Source organism: Rhea pennata, chromosome 9 (assembly GCF_028389875.1).
Source record: "Rhea pennata isolate bPtePen1 chromosome 9, bPtePen1.pri, whole genome shotgun sequence".
NCBI lineage: Eukaryota > Metazoa > Chordata > Aves > Rheiformes > Rheidae > Rhea > Rhea pennata.
Window position 1 is genome coordinate 24,172,009 of NC_084671.1, and position 16,108 is coordinate 24,188,116.

The following is a 16,108-nucleotide window of genomic DNA, read 5'->3' on the forward strand; positions in this document are numbered from 1 at the left end:
AGGGAGGAGATTTGTAGTAGATTCCAGATGTGCCAGTTCCAGGAAACACTGGGGTTTGATTCTTTCTTTTTTTTTCTTTCTTTTTTTTTTTTTTTATTGACATTCCTCATACTTTTTAATTTACACAGCATTTACTCGCTCTTAATAACTGCCCTAGCTGGATGTTTAAGATGATGTGAGTGGTCTCACTCTTCACATCAATGTTACCTGAGAGTGTGGATTACAGATAGATGTGAATCTCTTCTTCCCCCCACCCTGCCCGCGCGGACCGTTAGGGCGCTGCCCCCCCCCCCCCGCCCCGTCACTCGCGCGTGCAGACCGTTAGGGCACTAGTCCCCCGCCCCCCCCCCCCTTCACGTCACTCGCGCGTGCGGACCGTTAGGGCGCTGCCTTCCCCCCCCACCCCCGTCACTCGCTCGTGCGGACCGTTAGGGCGCTGCCCCCCCGCCCCGTCACTCGCGCGTGCAGACCGTTAGGGCACTAGTCCCCCGCCCCCCCCCCCCCCTTCACGTCACTCGCGCGTGCGGACCGTTAGGGCGCTGCCTTCCCCCCCCACCCCCGTCACTCGCTCGTGCGGACCCTTAGGGCGCTGCCCCCCCGCCCCGTCACTCGCGCGTGCAGACCGTTAGGGCACTAGTCCCCCGCCCCCCCCCCTTCACGTCACTCGCGCGTGCGGACCGTTAGGGCACTGCCCCCCCCTCGCCCGTCACTCGCTCGTGCGGACCGTTAGGGCACTGCCCCCCCCGCCCCGTCACTCGCTCGTGCGGACCGTTAGGGCGCGGCACCGCCCCGCGCGTGCAGGTGTTAGGGCAGTCTCTCCTCACGGAGGGAGTCGTGGCTCTGTGGCTCTGCCGCTGACCTGTGCTGCACAGGCAAAGAATTCGAGAACGCGCTTTGTTCCTCTGCACTGCTGCTTACGTTTCCTCCTAGTACAACGCACTCTGAATCGAAGCTGAGACATTCGAAGCTCAGCTTGAAGTTAAAAGGTTTGTGCTATAGTTTAAATTATGCGATATTCCTACTGTTTCTTGTGATCGCAATAGGAGGAAAGGCACTAAAAGGCCCACAAGGCAAAAGTGTGAATGTGATGCACTCCTTCATTGAACTGCATATTCTCCATTTTACAGAGTAGAACTGGTTAAGTTTTTCTACTGAGAAATACTTTATAGTATAACACTGTGCTTCGGTTTGGTTTGCAGGAAACTTAGTATCATTTTAACCAAAACCCAAAGTTAAGTTTTGACATAGGGAAGACTGAAAGTTTTGCAGTTCAAAGAGTCATTTTATTCCCGTGTTGTCAAAAGTGCAGATTAAAACAAAATGAATATTTTCATTTGAGTGCTTGAACTATTGGTTCACAACAAAAGCAAGCACTAAATTTCTTTGAAACCTCTCATAGGAAAGCCAAAAAAATCAAGTTCTTCATCACTAATACATATAAGAAACATACTGTTTTTCCGAACAGTTTCAGTGTTCTTTAAAACTGTCTTAAATGCAGAGTGACTTGATGCGATAATTATGTTATTTGAAGACATCATTTTTACAGACATGATACAACCTAAGATGGATTTTGCAGAAACCTGTGCTGGGAATTTGGTGTGTATGTTGAAGGGAACCTAGGAAACCGAAGGCACAAAATAGAGCTGTGTGTGCAGGATTGTGGCCCAGCTGTGCGATACCTCTGTGTAGCTCCAGAGGGTTCAAATGGCATTTTTTGTTCTATACTTTCATTTGTAGAGAGTGTTTTCTCTATCTTTCAGAAATTTAGAAGGGACTGAAATAGAATATTTCAGTTCACAAAGTTGTGTTTTCAAATAATGCTGTGCTGGTCTCTGGTGAGACCAAAACAATATCCACAGTGTGTGCTTCTGAGTGAGGTGGCTGGCTCCCCCTCTGACTGCTGGTGGGATGTCGGCATTAATCCAGTACATTCTCATTCAATTCTTACAGCTTTATGTTCTTTACGGCGTATTATACTGAAACAGGCTGAGCTTGTACATGTAAGATTGATGTTAAATGTCATGCCTCTACAGCTTCCAGCTTTTCATTTTTAATTGGTCTTTTTTTTTTTCAGAGGAAAATATCTCCTAGATTTACGTAGCAATAGTCCTCCTGGAGGAAATGAGCAGAGATTTGAGGAAATTGTCCTATACTTGTACTGGCGCAGGCATATACAACTTAGTGGTGGGAAGGGGCAGAAGGGAAAATATTCAAAGTCATCTGTGCTCTGCAACATTCAGCAGTTAGGTAGCCATTACTCTGCAAGTGTTTAAAGATGCAGTAAAATACGCAGATCGGCAAGAATCCTGCCACTCTGGTCATAAAGGAAAACTGACAGTAATAGCAAATTAAATGTTGTGCTGAATGATGGATTCTGTGTGATTAAAGTCTCTGGTAGCATAACGTCTGCAGTGGGATTTCCTTTGTTGTCATCTTTTCACATTTGTTTGAGGACTTAGGGTAGGGAAAATTTTAATGATGATTTGTGTATTAAAAATAGAAAAGTTTTGTCTTATTATTGCCACTTAAAGCTGTTACACTATAGAAATATAGCGGGATGTAGGAATATTGTCAAATCCACAGTGCACAAAGATAAACACAGATTTCACTTTATCCTGCTTTTGTATAAAATCCCTTACTAGAAGACTTCAAGAAGGACAGTAAGGGCAAATGGCTAAGAGAGATTAGTGTCTTGAACCTATGATCCGAGGCATTGGTGATTCCCAAGGCTAGAAATCCTCTTTGTTAATGTAGCTCCAAGAAAAGTGATTTCTTTTGCTCGTTTTTTTTGTTTTAAGGAAGTATTACTTAATCTCATCCTGGTTGTCTTCTGATTACAAACCTGTTCAAAGAAAGTTAAAGATTATTCACCATATATTAGCTATGCATTCTACCAAGCCCTGCATGCTTTATAAACTCCAGATACAGTTCTAAATAAATACTGCGTTTTCATCGTTCATTTTCAAATCTATGTTGAAGTGTTGCCATTACAACTCATTTTCAGGTGTTCTATAGACCAGGTACGCAGTGTCAAATTCATGGCTGTTGACTCTATACTAGTGTTTCCCTATGCGGTGCCTGTTAATTTGGTCATTTTTATGCAAGGAACTAGTTTCTTGTTTCTGGAAACAAGACTCCTTCCTTTCTCTCTGTTAGACATAATCTCTTGCATTCAATGCAAATCACAAGGAACAACCTGACCTTTGTGCAATTATCAGTCATTTTTTCCATTCAAACATGTTTTTTCTTTCCCTTCTGTTCCTACAGGTTGATAAAGTGTGTGGACAGCCCAAACAAGAAGAAGGGAACCTGTCGTCAGACAACATAGCACCAGTGAAGGCAGTGACTGAAACACAGGTGCTCATGATGGCACACACTAGTCTGAACAGTAAGAGAAGGTAATCATAAGCAACAGTTACTTTGAAAGAAACTCTCTGGCCCATTGCTTGTGTTAATGGTTTGTCACAGAGTAGTGTTTAAGCCAGAGCTGCAGTTCTGGCATCTAGTCTGTGCGTTCTCCAGCTATTGCCATCACTGGTGGTTATACAGATGCATATGTGGTGTTACACTACAGGCCTTCCCAAAAAATTATTTTTTTACAGGCCAGACTTGATGTCTTTGCTTAGCACCAACTCACACTTTATTTCCAGAAGCTTTCAGTGAAAACAGTTGAAACCTTTGCCAAATAAGGTCTGAGTAACTTCAGCTGTTGACTCTAAATTACTGTGTTACTTAAAATACAGCTATTCAGATCTTTAAGGACTTGGGTTGCTCCAGGGCAGGAAGGGAAAAAGGGAGTCAAGTAAAGTTTCATTCCCATGACATAAAGTTGGTCCTTTGTACTTCAGGGATGGGGAGGAAGGATTAGATCTCTTATTTTTCACTGCTCTAGATAATTAGATCTCCTGAAATCTGCTTGATTTTTTGAGGGAAGAACAGCAAAACCATTTTTGTTGAGGCTTGTTGTATCCATCTTGGCTTCTGTTTCTCAGCTGTATGCTAGTTTGGAGATTAGACAGCTGAATTACCTGCCTGTGGCCCTGCCTGGCCTGGGTATCCTTGTTCCTGGAGTTTCTTTCACTTCTCCTGCATAGCTCCTGGATTGGTTTTCTGTAAACTTTAAGTGGAGGGAAGGATGTCTTTAAAATGCTGCTTATGACACATGAGGAAATTTCAGAGCTAACTGACCATAAAATTACAATGATGTACTTCTGGCTAACATGCTGTTCTCAGTAACCCCAATATAAATCTGGAACAACTTCAGCAAAGTGAGTAAATTGTGTTGGGCTTATGTGTCCATGGAGTCCATGTGCATCTCTTTTGGAAGGATGTGTAAATAGACAGTGATACTTATATTTACAAAGCTGGGGTTCTGGTGTCTTGAGTTGAGAATATGAGATTTTTGTTCACTTCTATTTTAATTTTCATCTAACCTTATCTAAATGCAAGAGTGTTTTAAAACAATAAAAAAAAACAATAGCAACATGGTAAGTTTTTTGAGTTAGTAATATTTTTACTCCAGTTCATGGTAATTTATAACCAAAACACAGTAGTTTGTGCTAAAGCTTGTAACTAATCTATTTTCACCATGCAAATGGAATAGCATAGAAAAGGACATTAAGGAAATCAGTTTTATAAATTCAGCAGTATTAGTCTGAAAAATAGGTATAACACAATTAACAAAATCTGTTTTTGAAAACCTTAGAGCTCTAGGCCTGTCTTCTTTTATCACTCATTGGCTTCCCTGGAACTTACTGCTTGACAGTGAAAAAGGCAGATTTGCAGCTTGTTAGTTAGTAATCTATTAACCAAATAGAAATAGGTGTTTTTGGCACTACAGCAATTCCTTTTCACCTGAAGATCTGCTCCCTCCACAATCATCTAAAATTATTTGAATATTAACCTTTTAAAATGTAAGACCTCTGGATGCAAAAGAAAGTATAATAAAACTAGCTTACTATAAATTAGTGTTGCCCAAAATTGTTCTGCACGCTGAAAATTAAATTATCCAAAACATCATCTAAACTAAGTCCATCTTTATGTGATTAGTATCAAGCCTTACTGCAATGCAGTGTTGATAGGTATTGTGGGGAGACCATGCACCAGAAATTAATGATGGAGCCATAATTACTGAGTAGGGAATATTTTTAAATTTTCCACAACTTGCTATGAAACACATGGTATGAAGCTTGTTTCATTTTTCATTCAATTGTTTTGGAAACAATTGTGTAACAATAGAGTGAAATATACAGTGATTGACTACTGTTTTTCATCATCTATCATTTAATCACATATGATATCAATAAAATTAATTTTAGGTAATAAAATGTTATAATGGATGGATGAAATGATTGCTGCAGCAAGTTGTGTAAAATGCTCTTAGAGTGACAGATAACTGCTACAGGGGATCTAGGTTATGGGAGTAATTACAGGAATCTTTTTTGGTGCCATTGCTTCTGGCAGTTTAAAAAATGAAGGGCAATAACCTCAGCTGTCTGTCGGTTTAGGTACTAGGTCACACAGGGAGTTTTTTGCTGGCCAGATTGAGTCCCAGTCTGTTGCTCTGTGTAGCAGACATCTCTCTAACCTTCCCTTACTTCAAGTGAGACATGAAACTTGACTCCTACATTTTGGAATATGAAAAGAAAAAGAAGGAAAGGAAAGGAATGAGCCAGCACTCCCCAAGTAAACGAAGAAGCTGTGGCTTATTCCTGTAAGTTTGGCAGAATATTTCTAAGCTCAAAGAGAGGAACTAGTCTGATTTAGTGCATTTTTAGGAAAAAAAAACCTCCGCAAGATGCCCTTAAACATATTGTGTGATACAGTTTAACTGTATGCGCATATGTATGTTGCAAATGTTCTAACTTTTTGCAAGACCAGTTACAAAATCAAGACCTAACTTGTTCATCAGCCTTTTTTGCAAAGAGTCTGAATACAACTGGTTTCAGCTGTTTGATGGAGCTCAGGTTGTACATGCATTTGAAAAGCAGGATGTAAAATTGCCGAGGACCTGGTTGCTGAGAAGACTGTTTCTGTGGGCTGCTGAGATGATTCTCTTAGCCTGACTGCTTTGACTTTTGAGCCTGCGTCTTTAGGGGGCTGGCTGAAAATAGGAGCTCAGTCAGCATTCCCTTTCAAGGCTCTCTCAGACTCTGCTGTTCTGCACAGTTTGATCCTGTGTGGTTCCTGAAATTATGTAGCAACTGAATCCTCTTTTGGGATAGTTAAATCGTTTTCTGTGCCTCTTACTATCACTGGTTCCATGAGATTTCTAATCTGTCTTTATTTTCCTCCACATTCCACTCCCATATATTTTTTGCTATGCATCACTAAGTGTTCGGGACAGAGATGTAAGAAGCTGAAACTTAAATAAACACTGCATGATCTCTTAGTAAACCTTTTTGTCTGAGTATGCCAAGCAGTATAGTGTATGGTTTTTTTTTGTGTGTGTGTGTTACACAATAGGATTCAGGGATTAACTGAAATTGGCAGGATTGCTGTTGTAGTCATTTTTTTAATGTGCAGGTTACTATAGCACATAGTAGAGATGACAAGAAAATTGAAGACATATGATGGTACAAGGAATGTACTTGGCATGTACAGAATTTCAATCAGTAAATTGGAATGTTATTGCTGAGTTCAGCACAAAGTACTCTTCTGGTCAAGATCAATACTTCTGGTGAAGTTGAATACTTGCCTTTAGCATGTCTGCTGCATGTGATATTTCAAACCACTAAACGTAGGCTGGATACAAATCTGTATAGAGTAATAGATTATGTCTAAGAAAGAAATAAAACATGATATTTGGCCCCTAATTGGAGGAGGCAGACTTTGAAATGGTATTTTGTTGGAATTTCTTTTTTATACTGTGGCCTTACAGGTCTTGTATACTTAAAATAAACAATTTTGAGGTTCTTCAGAAATGTTTGAAGTCAAGGCCATCTCTATTTCATTTCATATTAAATATCTATTGTATCAGATCTCACATGGTTTTATTAAAGTGCTAGTACAGAATAGATTATTAATGCCAGATGCAAATTAACTTACTGTGGAAAAGAATCAAACATTTCTGTCCAGCTGGCCAAGGCAGAGGTTTCAGCTCATCCAGATTTGCCTTGTTACCAGTTCTCCTTTCTTTTTTTTTTGATTGGCTATATTGGAATCGCTTCTTCACTGACACTCACCTGATGATCACTGCAAGCCCACCCTCTCCTGGGGCCATCCCTAGCCTTTAATTCCCAGGAAGTATTATGGTGAAACCATCATCCGTTGGGCATCTGCAGAGCTGCTCAAGATGAAGCTTACGCTTTTTCAGTAAGATTTACTGAGCTGGCAAGTATCTTTGAATCTGTTTGCTGGCCTGCATTACTCCAGGGATTGTCATTATTTCGTACACGAATACCAGTGTAAGAAAGAACAGTATGTGGTATCAAATCATGTAAGTGTAACATTGCATCAAGATGATAATGTTGAATACAATATTTAAAACTAAATTAGGATCCTGGTGCCACAAAATGGATTTACAGTAAATAGTTACTATTGCAGAGGGCTCAAATTAGAAATTATCTATACAATTTTTCTCAAATATAACCTTAAATACTATCCATCCTGCTTTGTAAGAGTCTGTCTTTCAATGGTGCCTTCTGACCAGAAGTAAACAGCAAAAAAATCAAAAAATATTGACATTATTTATTAAGAGACAATAAATTGCTCATTACATCAAAAAATGAATGCTGCTCACTTGTTTCTGCCTTCCCATGGTGTTCATTCTAAACTGCTTGCCATTGTTTTATTGTATAGCTGCATATATTTACAGTTTTCCCATTTGGTATCGGTTATGGTAAACTTTAAGACCACTGAATTTATTTCTAGCTTTTGGCTGTGTGCTACATTTGTAATTGTGCTCTTATTTGAAAACGATTGGGGAGAACAAAAATCTCTGTGGGTTTTGTTTTCTGCGTTCTTGTGTTGCGTTGACATTTTTGATTGCATCTATGCTTTGGAAAAATCTCATGACAATTTTTCTTCTTTTTTGTTTTCTTATATTGTCCTATGCATGTGCTTGATGACCTTTCTTTCAAATAATTTTTACTTTTCTCTTTTGTTTCTCATTTCTTTCCCTCATTTACCTGAATTCCTGCCTCTCCCCTACTCCCCATCCTCTCCTGACTGATGCTTGTTCTCCCCGGGCTATTCCAGTTCTCTGCCTCTGAAAGCTTCAAAGAATGACAAATCGAGAAGTTTGAAAAAAATCTCTCGGTAAGAGTGAAAACAAGGTGACATATTTTGTTGTCTCTATGCTTAGCTCGTGTCCGCTGTAAGCTGCTATTTCAGCTCTAGTCTAGGAGCTGACATACTTTTGATTACTGCTTTTATGATGTGAGACAAAATGTACAGGGGAAACTACATTTTCTGCGTTGCATGTTTAGTTTGCTCTGGTGAAAAGTAAATATTTTCACTGTGTAAGATTGAGTTGGACGCAGAATTCTGCATTTACGAAGATGCTAATTGTACTCTCAGGCTATTCCATCAGGTAGGTAGCCATGTGTCTGGGCCGAGCTTTACTACCTGAATACTTAGAGGTTATATTCATTATTGAGTAGTCTAGGGGTAGCAGTTTTCACTTCTTCCTTGTAAGCCTGGGAATCCTACTCCTCTCTTGAAAGGAGAGCTTTCCTGCAGTGTTAGGGGATGCTAATTCCTTAGAACTACATGATGACTACCTTATCTAATGCAGTATTTTATCACACATGAGAAAAATGGGCCAGTTTAACACTTCCATGAAAGTATGAAGACAGCTGTAGTGAAAGATGACCACTGCCTAAACCTCATAGGAGTAGATACCTAACAGTGGACTTCAATGTTGTTTTAAAGCACCTGTTGTTCTCAAAAGAATAATAAATCCTGACTGTTCCTGTGCCAAGCTCTGTCCAGTCACATCCCCAAGCATGGCTTTAGTGCAGTGTCCTCTTACAGTTGGCCAGACAGAAGTATTAGAAACCAGAATGAGTCCTTTGGCCTCGAAGCAGGCTGTTGAGGGACTTTCTCAGGCAAGCAACTCCTTGATAGCCCCAGTTCAGTTTTTCTGCTTTGCTCTTGTTCTCAATATTTTAAAAATCTTGTGCCAAATAGGAGCTTCCAGAGTTGTGGAAATAGGGTAATTTTTCATTGCACAGTACTCCTGATTCTGTTCTGAGTTAACACTGTTCCTGTTTATTTTTCTGGCTACCTCAACCAGATGTATTATAGGTGTAATCAGATTATTGAGAGGCAGTGGGCTGTCTACAAGAAGGCATTTTTCTATACATGCAACATGAAAAACAGGTTGGTTGTACTGGCCAGGAGTTTTGGTTATTCTCCAAAGCAACAGGCACAACATGTTCTTAGAGGTGAGGTGCCAGACTTGATAAGAGGGAAATTTCTTTGTGATATCAGTGTGACAGGGATGGTGATGATGGGGAGGAAGTAGCCCCAGCACATCCTAAGGAGATGGCTTTCTGTGCTGCTGTTGCTTGCTTGGGGTACTTAATGGAAGACTGCAGGTTTTGTGATTGGATGCTGACTTCAGGAAGCCCTTTTCACCCAGAAGAGTGTTTGACAGTATTCTGAGTTCATCTGACATAGGTTCACGAAAGGGAGAAACATTCCCTTCTGGTAACAGGAAAAAAAAATCACACTTTTTAATGATGGTGTTTTCCCATTATTTTATAGAGACAAGTGTAGACTTCTTTTCAAATTTGAGGTGTGTTAATATGATTTGTTAAAACAAACCTTTGAATGTGATTATGTGTATTAATACTGGAATAAGACTGGATGATACTTAGGAGCAAAAAAAATATATATATTGAGACTAACTTGGTTGACTTTTAATTTCTGTAAGGATTCTTGACTTTGGAGGGTTGACCGGGGGACTTAAACCATAAGTGTAGCATCCTGTTGTTAAGTGTGTGTTATTCGTGCATTGCAGAGAGTTCATCAACTACATGAAGCGATCCCGAACCTTTTATGCCTCTATAGCAGAAAGGCTGTGTGATGGAGACCTGGTGATGAGAGACAGTTCAACTTGCTGGAATGGAGAGGATGTTGTGGAAAGGTAAAGTTATGAGCCAAAGTTTTCCCTGGAGGTGAAAAATGAGATTTCATGTCTTCCTGATGTTCAGAAGTATTCAGAGATGTTATTGTCATCATCGAGTTTCACATTCATGGGGAACTGTATGTAATTGAACAAGAGAGAGTTTTGCTAACACGTTAAGGTTCTTTTAATGTTGAGGTTTACGTATCTGTATTAAATATAGTGGAACATTTTCTTGAAAGGCTGTTTTGAAGAGTCCCTTTCTTTGGGTACTCTCAGTGACTCAGCTAGGGAGGAATACCTCCCTGACTGCTTGGACTTCCCTTCCAGGCCGGAGTTCATAGGTTTGTGAGTGCAGAGCTGGGCATACTGTTTGGCTGTTACTAGAAAATACGCAACTCTTCTGGAAAAGGTGTTAGAGTACAATGACTGGACTGTTACGTTTTTAAAGAGTGTCCATGCCATTTCTTTTTGATATTTATGATGTAGTATCGTGAATAATGACAGTTTTCAGAATTGCCCAACATCCCTTATATAAGCATATTTTAAAGGAGTTCGTACAAATGACAATAAATACACCGTTCAGTGTGCATATAGCAGCTAGGAGCTCTGTAGGGTGAAATGCTCTTTTTAGTTTGTTACCTACGTTCTTTTCTGTGTATTTTATCACAGTCTTTCCTGTCACCATGTAGAGTCCAAATTGTAAAATACACTTGCATCTTCCCTGAGCTACTCTTTTTTTGCTGTCATTTCTCTTACTCTCTGTAACATGACGCAACGTTGCCCTGAGGTATTTGGAATATAACTGTCTGCTACTATCACTGTCAAAGTATATGTCAGTTTTTATAGTGAGAGCTGGTTGGAAGCTTGCCAGTGAATGCTTTCAAAAAACGTCTTTTTGTTGAAATAAAGACATTTCTTGGGATTTGTTGGCTTTCATGATACTTCATTTTGAAGTGTATTTTATGGTCTGTAGTATTTGTAAAGAATAAAGTTCTAGTGTTCCATTTTCTTCAAGGCAATAGCTTTGAAACAGTTTTTGAAAAATGCTTTGTAGGAAGTTGTGAAGTAATTCTAGTTTGGAATGAAGAGAAATGCAACAATTATAGGCTGTCCTGTTAAAAGGACAACTCTGTGTAGAGTTCTCATATGTAAATAACTTCAGCTTAATTATGTCTGAGGTGTTCAGAGATTAGTACATCCAGCACATTCAAAGATAACTTGAAATCTTAGTTTTTGGTGGATACGAGCATTACAGTTTATTGTAGAAGCATATATTTGATGCTTTGGGCAATAGTGCAATTTTCTAATTATAAATGTATTAAACTTGCACTGTGAAAGTAGCAGAGAGGAAATGGGGCGAATATATATATATTTCTCATCAGTATTTCTACTTCAGAATCCTTTTTGCTAATAACCTCTGTTGCTGGATAAACAGTTGACTTCTAGAACAAACAGCTTTCTTGCCAGATGAGTTACATAGAATATTTTGTTCAAGGAAAAATATCTTTCTATAGCAGCTCTCTGAACAAAATTAAATGAAAATCCATTTTTGATTTTAATCTTATTTAGTTTTTTAAAAAATAAAACATTGAAATTGTTGATGGATGTATTTGAGAAAAATATGAAGGGCAAGCAGCTTTTCCTTTGCCAGTCTGTAACTTTGCTGGAGTTTGGGAGATGTGCAGAAGTTTTAGATATAAAAAGCATGGGGAGGTGAATGGAAAAGGGGAAAAGTATGGAAGGGACTAAAAGACCCCTGATATTTTGAAGTAAAAAGTCCCTCACCAAATGCTGAAATAGCTGTTCCTACTTGTAGTTAACATTTTCCATAGGAAAAATGGGAAGAAAAAGAAAAGAAAAACAAAGGTTAAGTTTAAATTAACATACTGAATCAGAAAAGAATATGTATGTATGTCAGTTCTGCTCGTGGTGTTGATCATCTTAGGAGGAGACTCTCCAGATAGATAGGTTGTACTTCCAGCAGTGCTACGCAGCAACACAAATGTGATGCTTGCTTGCTGACAAAGTTTACTCCTCATCATCTATTTATCAGCTGCAGTTGTCATCAGTTCTTCTTCACATATGTGAAATAACTCTATTGCCCCGTTGATGGCTGAAGATATGTTTCTCTTTGCTCTTTCTCCAGTAGACCAGAGGATTAAATTTCATCAGTAGTAAATAGGACTCAACCCAAAATAGTGTTATTCTTAATTCTGTATCAGGAAATAGATCTCCACAATTAATCTGGTGGATCGCTTGTGAACCTGAGCTTCAGGTTACTCAAGCTGTGAAATTGGCAAGTCACAGTTCCTGTTTCCTTGCCCCTTCTTACATTTTATAGTTACCTGAAAGCTGAGCAGTACTTATGGCACATGCTAATTGACATTCAAGCTCTTTAGGAAGAATAAATTCAACCTTTAAAACAATTTGACAAATACATGCAGTTTGAAACAATATGAAGTTACTACTCAGAAATGAGGCTTATGTACATTCAGTTAATAGGGAGGGCACTTGAGTTCTGTCACACGATCTTACAAATTTTTTATTCTCTAAATTGGGTTTTATCATGTTTAAAGCAATGTATTAGCAGTGAGAACAATTGGTGTCTGGTCCTGGCAGTGTACATTCATCCAACTGTCCCCAGAACTGAGCTAGCCTGACTCTAAATGATCTATGTGCCCTGGGCAGATTAGAAAAGGTAGTGATGTGGCTGCTTGTGGGAACCTGAATCCAAGCTCATGGCTGCTTTTGAAACTATATTTTCTATTTACAAAATAATTTATTAGAATTGTATCAATCTTCAGATAAGTCAGCTCAGCAAAAAGGACAACTTTCAGAAGTTTAGCAAAGTAATCCTTCCTTAGAAGGTGCAAATCCAAATCATGACTAACGTCTTTTTAAGGCCCTTTCTAAGCAAAAGGTGATGACAGTTCTAGGTCAGTGAGACCTTTGCAAATTATGATAGCACAATAAGATTGTAATTTCTTTTAGAAGTTATTGCTACTTGACACAAAACTGTGGAACAGAATGGAAGTATCTAGAGATTGAAGAGGTGTGAGAAAGGAATGTTAATCTTTTTATTTTTTAAAGTGAGTGCCAGGATTACTAGCTGCTCTTTAAGTCACCTGTTTCTCCCTCTCCCCCACTTCCCCAATGTAGAGGAAAAGGAGGTCAGTCAACAGGAGTTGGTCTAAGTTGGTGGTGGTAGAATTCTTCTAACACAACTGCATGAAAGGAGGAGGATTTACTAAGTGGCACGTGCTGAATACTGATATTTTTAAAATGTCTTGCCAAATCTAAGATTATTCTGTTTCTCGTCATATTTTTAAGTCTTAAGTCAACTACTAGTTTATTAGGGCTCTAATGGGCTTTGGTGGAGTGAGTATCCAGAGAAATGGAGAGCAGTTGTAATGGTTGTTGTAGCCTAATGATATGTACTGGGTTTAGTGAAATGACTGACTAAAGTCACAGAGAAATAGTAGATTGTGTCAAGGAGAAACGAATGTTGCTAGGATTTTATCTGGTGTGCCACAATTACCAAAATATTTCCAAAGTAAATAAAGTGCTGCCTTAAACCAAATGGCTATTCAGTGTTTCATCATACTCTGACTAGATTTTCAAAAAATATTTTGAAACTATTATTTCAGTGCTAAATATCTTGGGACACACTTTCCTCCTTTGAAATGAAAGGATGTGTTCTTGTAAGGACAGAGTTGGGAAATTTGTATCTTAAATAAAAATCAATGCCTTGCTTCAGAAAAAAAATATCCATTGCACTAACAGCATTTCAGGAAGAGATCTCTGTTAAATTTTCACTGTTAACACCCAAATTTAAGGCTATTTATGATGTTTTTCACCCATCACAGAAAGAGCAAAATAGTGGTGATGTTTGTTTAGATACTAAATTAGAGGACAAGTAAATTTGAAAAGCTTATTCTTTCAGGTTTTTGCATCTACTTGTTTGGAACGACTCTATTTTGAACATTGTGAGCCATGTTTCTGTTGGCAGCTCCTTACTGCTATCACAAAACTATGTTGTCTTAGTTATTGTGTACAGCATTTAATAAGCAAGGCTGTATGAGTTGATTTTTCAGAATACTTTTGAAAAAAAGCAATATTCCATACTACTATTCTTTGCTTTCAGACAAGAAAAGGAAGTACAGAAATACAGTTAAAAGTGCAAATAAATTGTGTACTGGTGAGTTTTGAAGCGTGCTGTTTCTTCCATAGTATTCTTACCTGCTCTGCAGCCCATTGTCCCAGTTCTGGATAATGCCATTTTTCAAAATTAAAGAAAAAAAGCAAGTTCTCTCCCTGTTGCTGAAAGTCCACAGCCTTAGGAGATAGAAATTATGATCATATGCAAAATACTGTAAAATATAGAAAATAGTGGAAAAGGAGAGGAAGAGTAGAAAATTTCTTTTCCTTGTTCTTATGGGTCGTCTTTGCCCATCTGTAGCAAGTAAAATGTTTTCTGACAGACTACTGATTGCCTAATCAAATTGACCATGAACTGCTGTTGTTACCTTTACTTTTTATTGCTATATTTACTCCTAATTGAAGATTTGCTTATGTGTATACAATCAGTGACTGGGTATTGGGTCTAGTATTAGAAAAAACAGTTGTAAGAATGCTTTAAACCATTATAGTATTTGTTGGTTTTTTTCTATTTATTGTTGTATCTGTCAAGCCCAACAGACAGCTGTTGAATTCTAACCATCTCTAAGTTGGAATCTATTTATAAAATGTTAAATCCAAATAAAGCTGATTTGCTCTTCTGAAGGGGGAAAAGTGTTTATGAAAATGTCTCTAGGGAATTTCATGTTTGTTGCCTCTTAATTTCAAAAGGAAATTCCCTGACTTTGCAGATGAAATGTAGCTGCTTCTTACTACCGTTTAGCTTGGTCTGAAATAGTTTTGCTGATTTGTCTATCGGTACTGCTAGGTTGATTCTTCAGGTCAGATTCAGCTTTGCATTACAGGGTACAAATTGGACTGTTATGTTGGATGCTTCTCCTCAGGGCAGCCAGGTGGACTTTACCTGGAACGGATTTCTGTGCACGTGCCTGACCTTGCCATTGGTATTGCATTAAAAGGTTTGAGCTAGGCTAAAATCCGCATTCTTGTTGCTCCAAATCTGCCTTGGCATTGTAATGTTGGGATGAGTTAGGCAGTAAAAACAGGTTTCTGTCACTGAAGTATGCAGCTTTAACATGTGATATCCCTGATTTCTAGACCTAGGGGCTTTTCCAGTTGGAGTCACTTCCTCAGGAATTTCAGATGCAACATTTTGAGGTTAAAAAATAACAGCTAAAAATGGCTTTTAAACCAGATTACTGGAAAGAGTGGCAGGTTTTCTAACACACAGTTGAACCCCACATCATCTTTTCCCTCTTTCTCTCCTTCTGTCCCTTAGTTGCTTTTCCTGGAATTTTGCATTAAGTGGAGGGATTAGGAGACACCTGTCCACAGGCTTGAGCAGATCGTGTCATGGATTGTTATGCTCTGAGGGGTTGTGCAATCTGGCTGAGAAGGAAGTGTCAAATCACAATGACTTCCTTTTCTCAGAAAATTGCCTTTAGAGACTTTCAATTTTTGAGTTTAGCATTTTTCTTGTCCCCTTTCTCATCTCCTTAGGCTCTAGCAAGCAGTCATCTGCATATGGAAAACAGAGATAATCATTTACCCTTACCATATTTAAAAACTATTTCATTTCTGTTATTCTTGTGCCATCAGTGCAAACAATTTCTGGTGGTTTATTCATTATGAGAAGCTGCAAAATGCTGTTTCTTTGTACAGTATTTTGCATATGTTAGGGTATTTTCCAGAACTTGTGTTTTTTTTTTTTTTTTTTTTAGAGTATTGTAGAATAAATCAAATACACTATTGCAAGTGAGTATTTAAGACAAAAACGTGCTTAAGCTTACCTTCAGAATAATGAAGAACTCTGACATGCTCCAAGGCATATTATGTATTCTTTCATGGGGACATGTGAGGAAAGAGTGTGTTACAGTTCAAGCAAGTAAATGTTAG

General features: G+C 38.7%; 1 protein-coding gene across 1 annotated transcript in view; it reads left to right on the top strand.

Moving 5' to 3' along the window:
• The window catches only part of LOC134144112 (glypican-5-like), a 364,398-nt gene that overhangs the window by 119,665 nt on the left and 228,625 nt on the right, over window positions 1-16,108 (top strand). Inside the window, exons 4-6 of the mRNA XM_062582794.1 lie at window positions 3,268-3,398; window positions 8,200-8,259; window positions 9,968-10,093. Of these exons, the coding sequence (XP_062438778.1) occupies window positions 3,268-3,398; window positions 8,200-8,259; window positions 9,968-10,093 (317 nt within the window). The remainder of the gene's footprint in view (window positions 1-3,267; window positions 3,399-8,199; window positions 8,260-9,967; window positions 10,094-16,108) is intronic.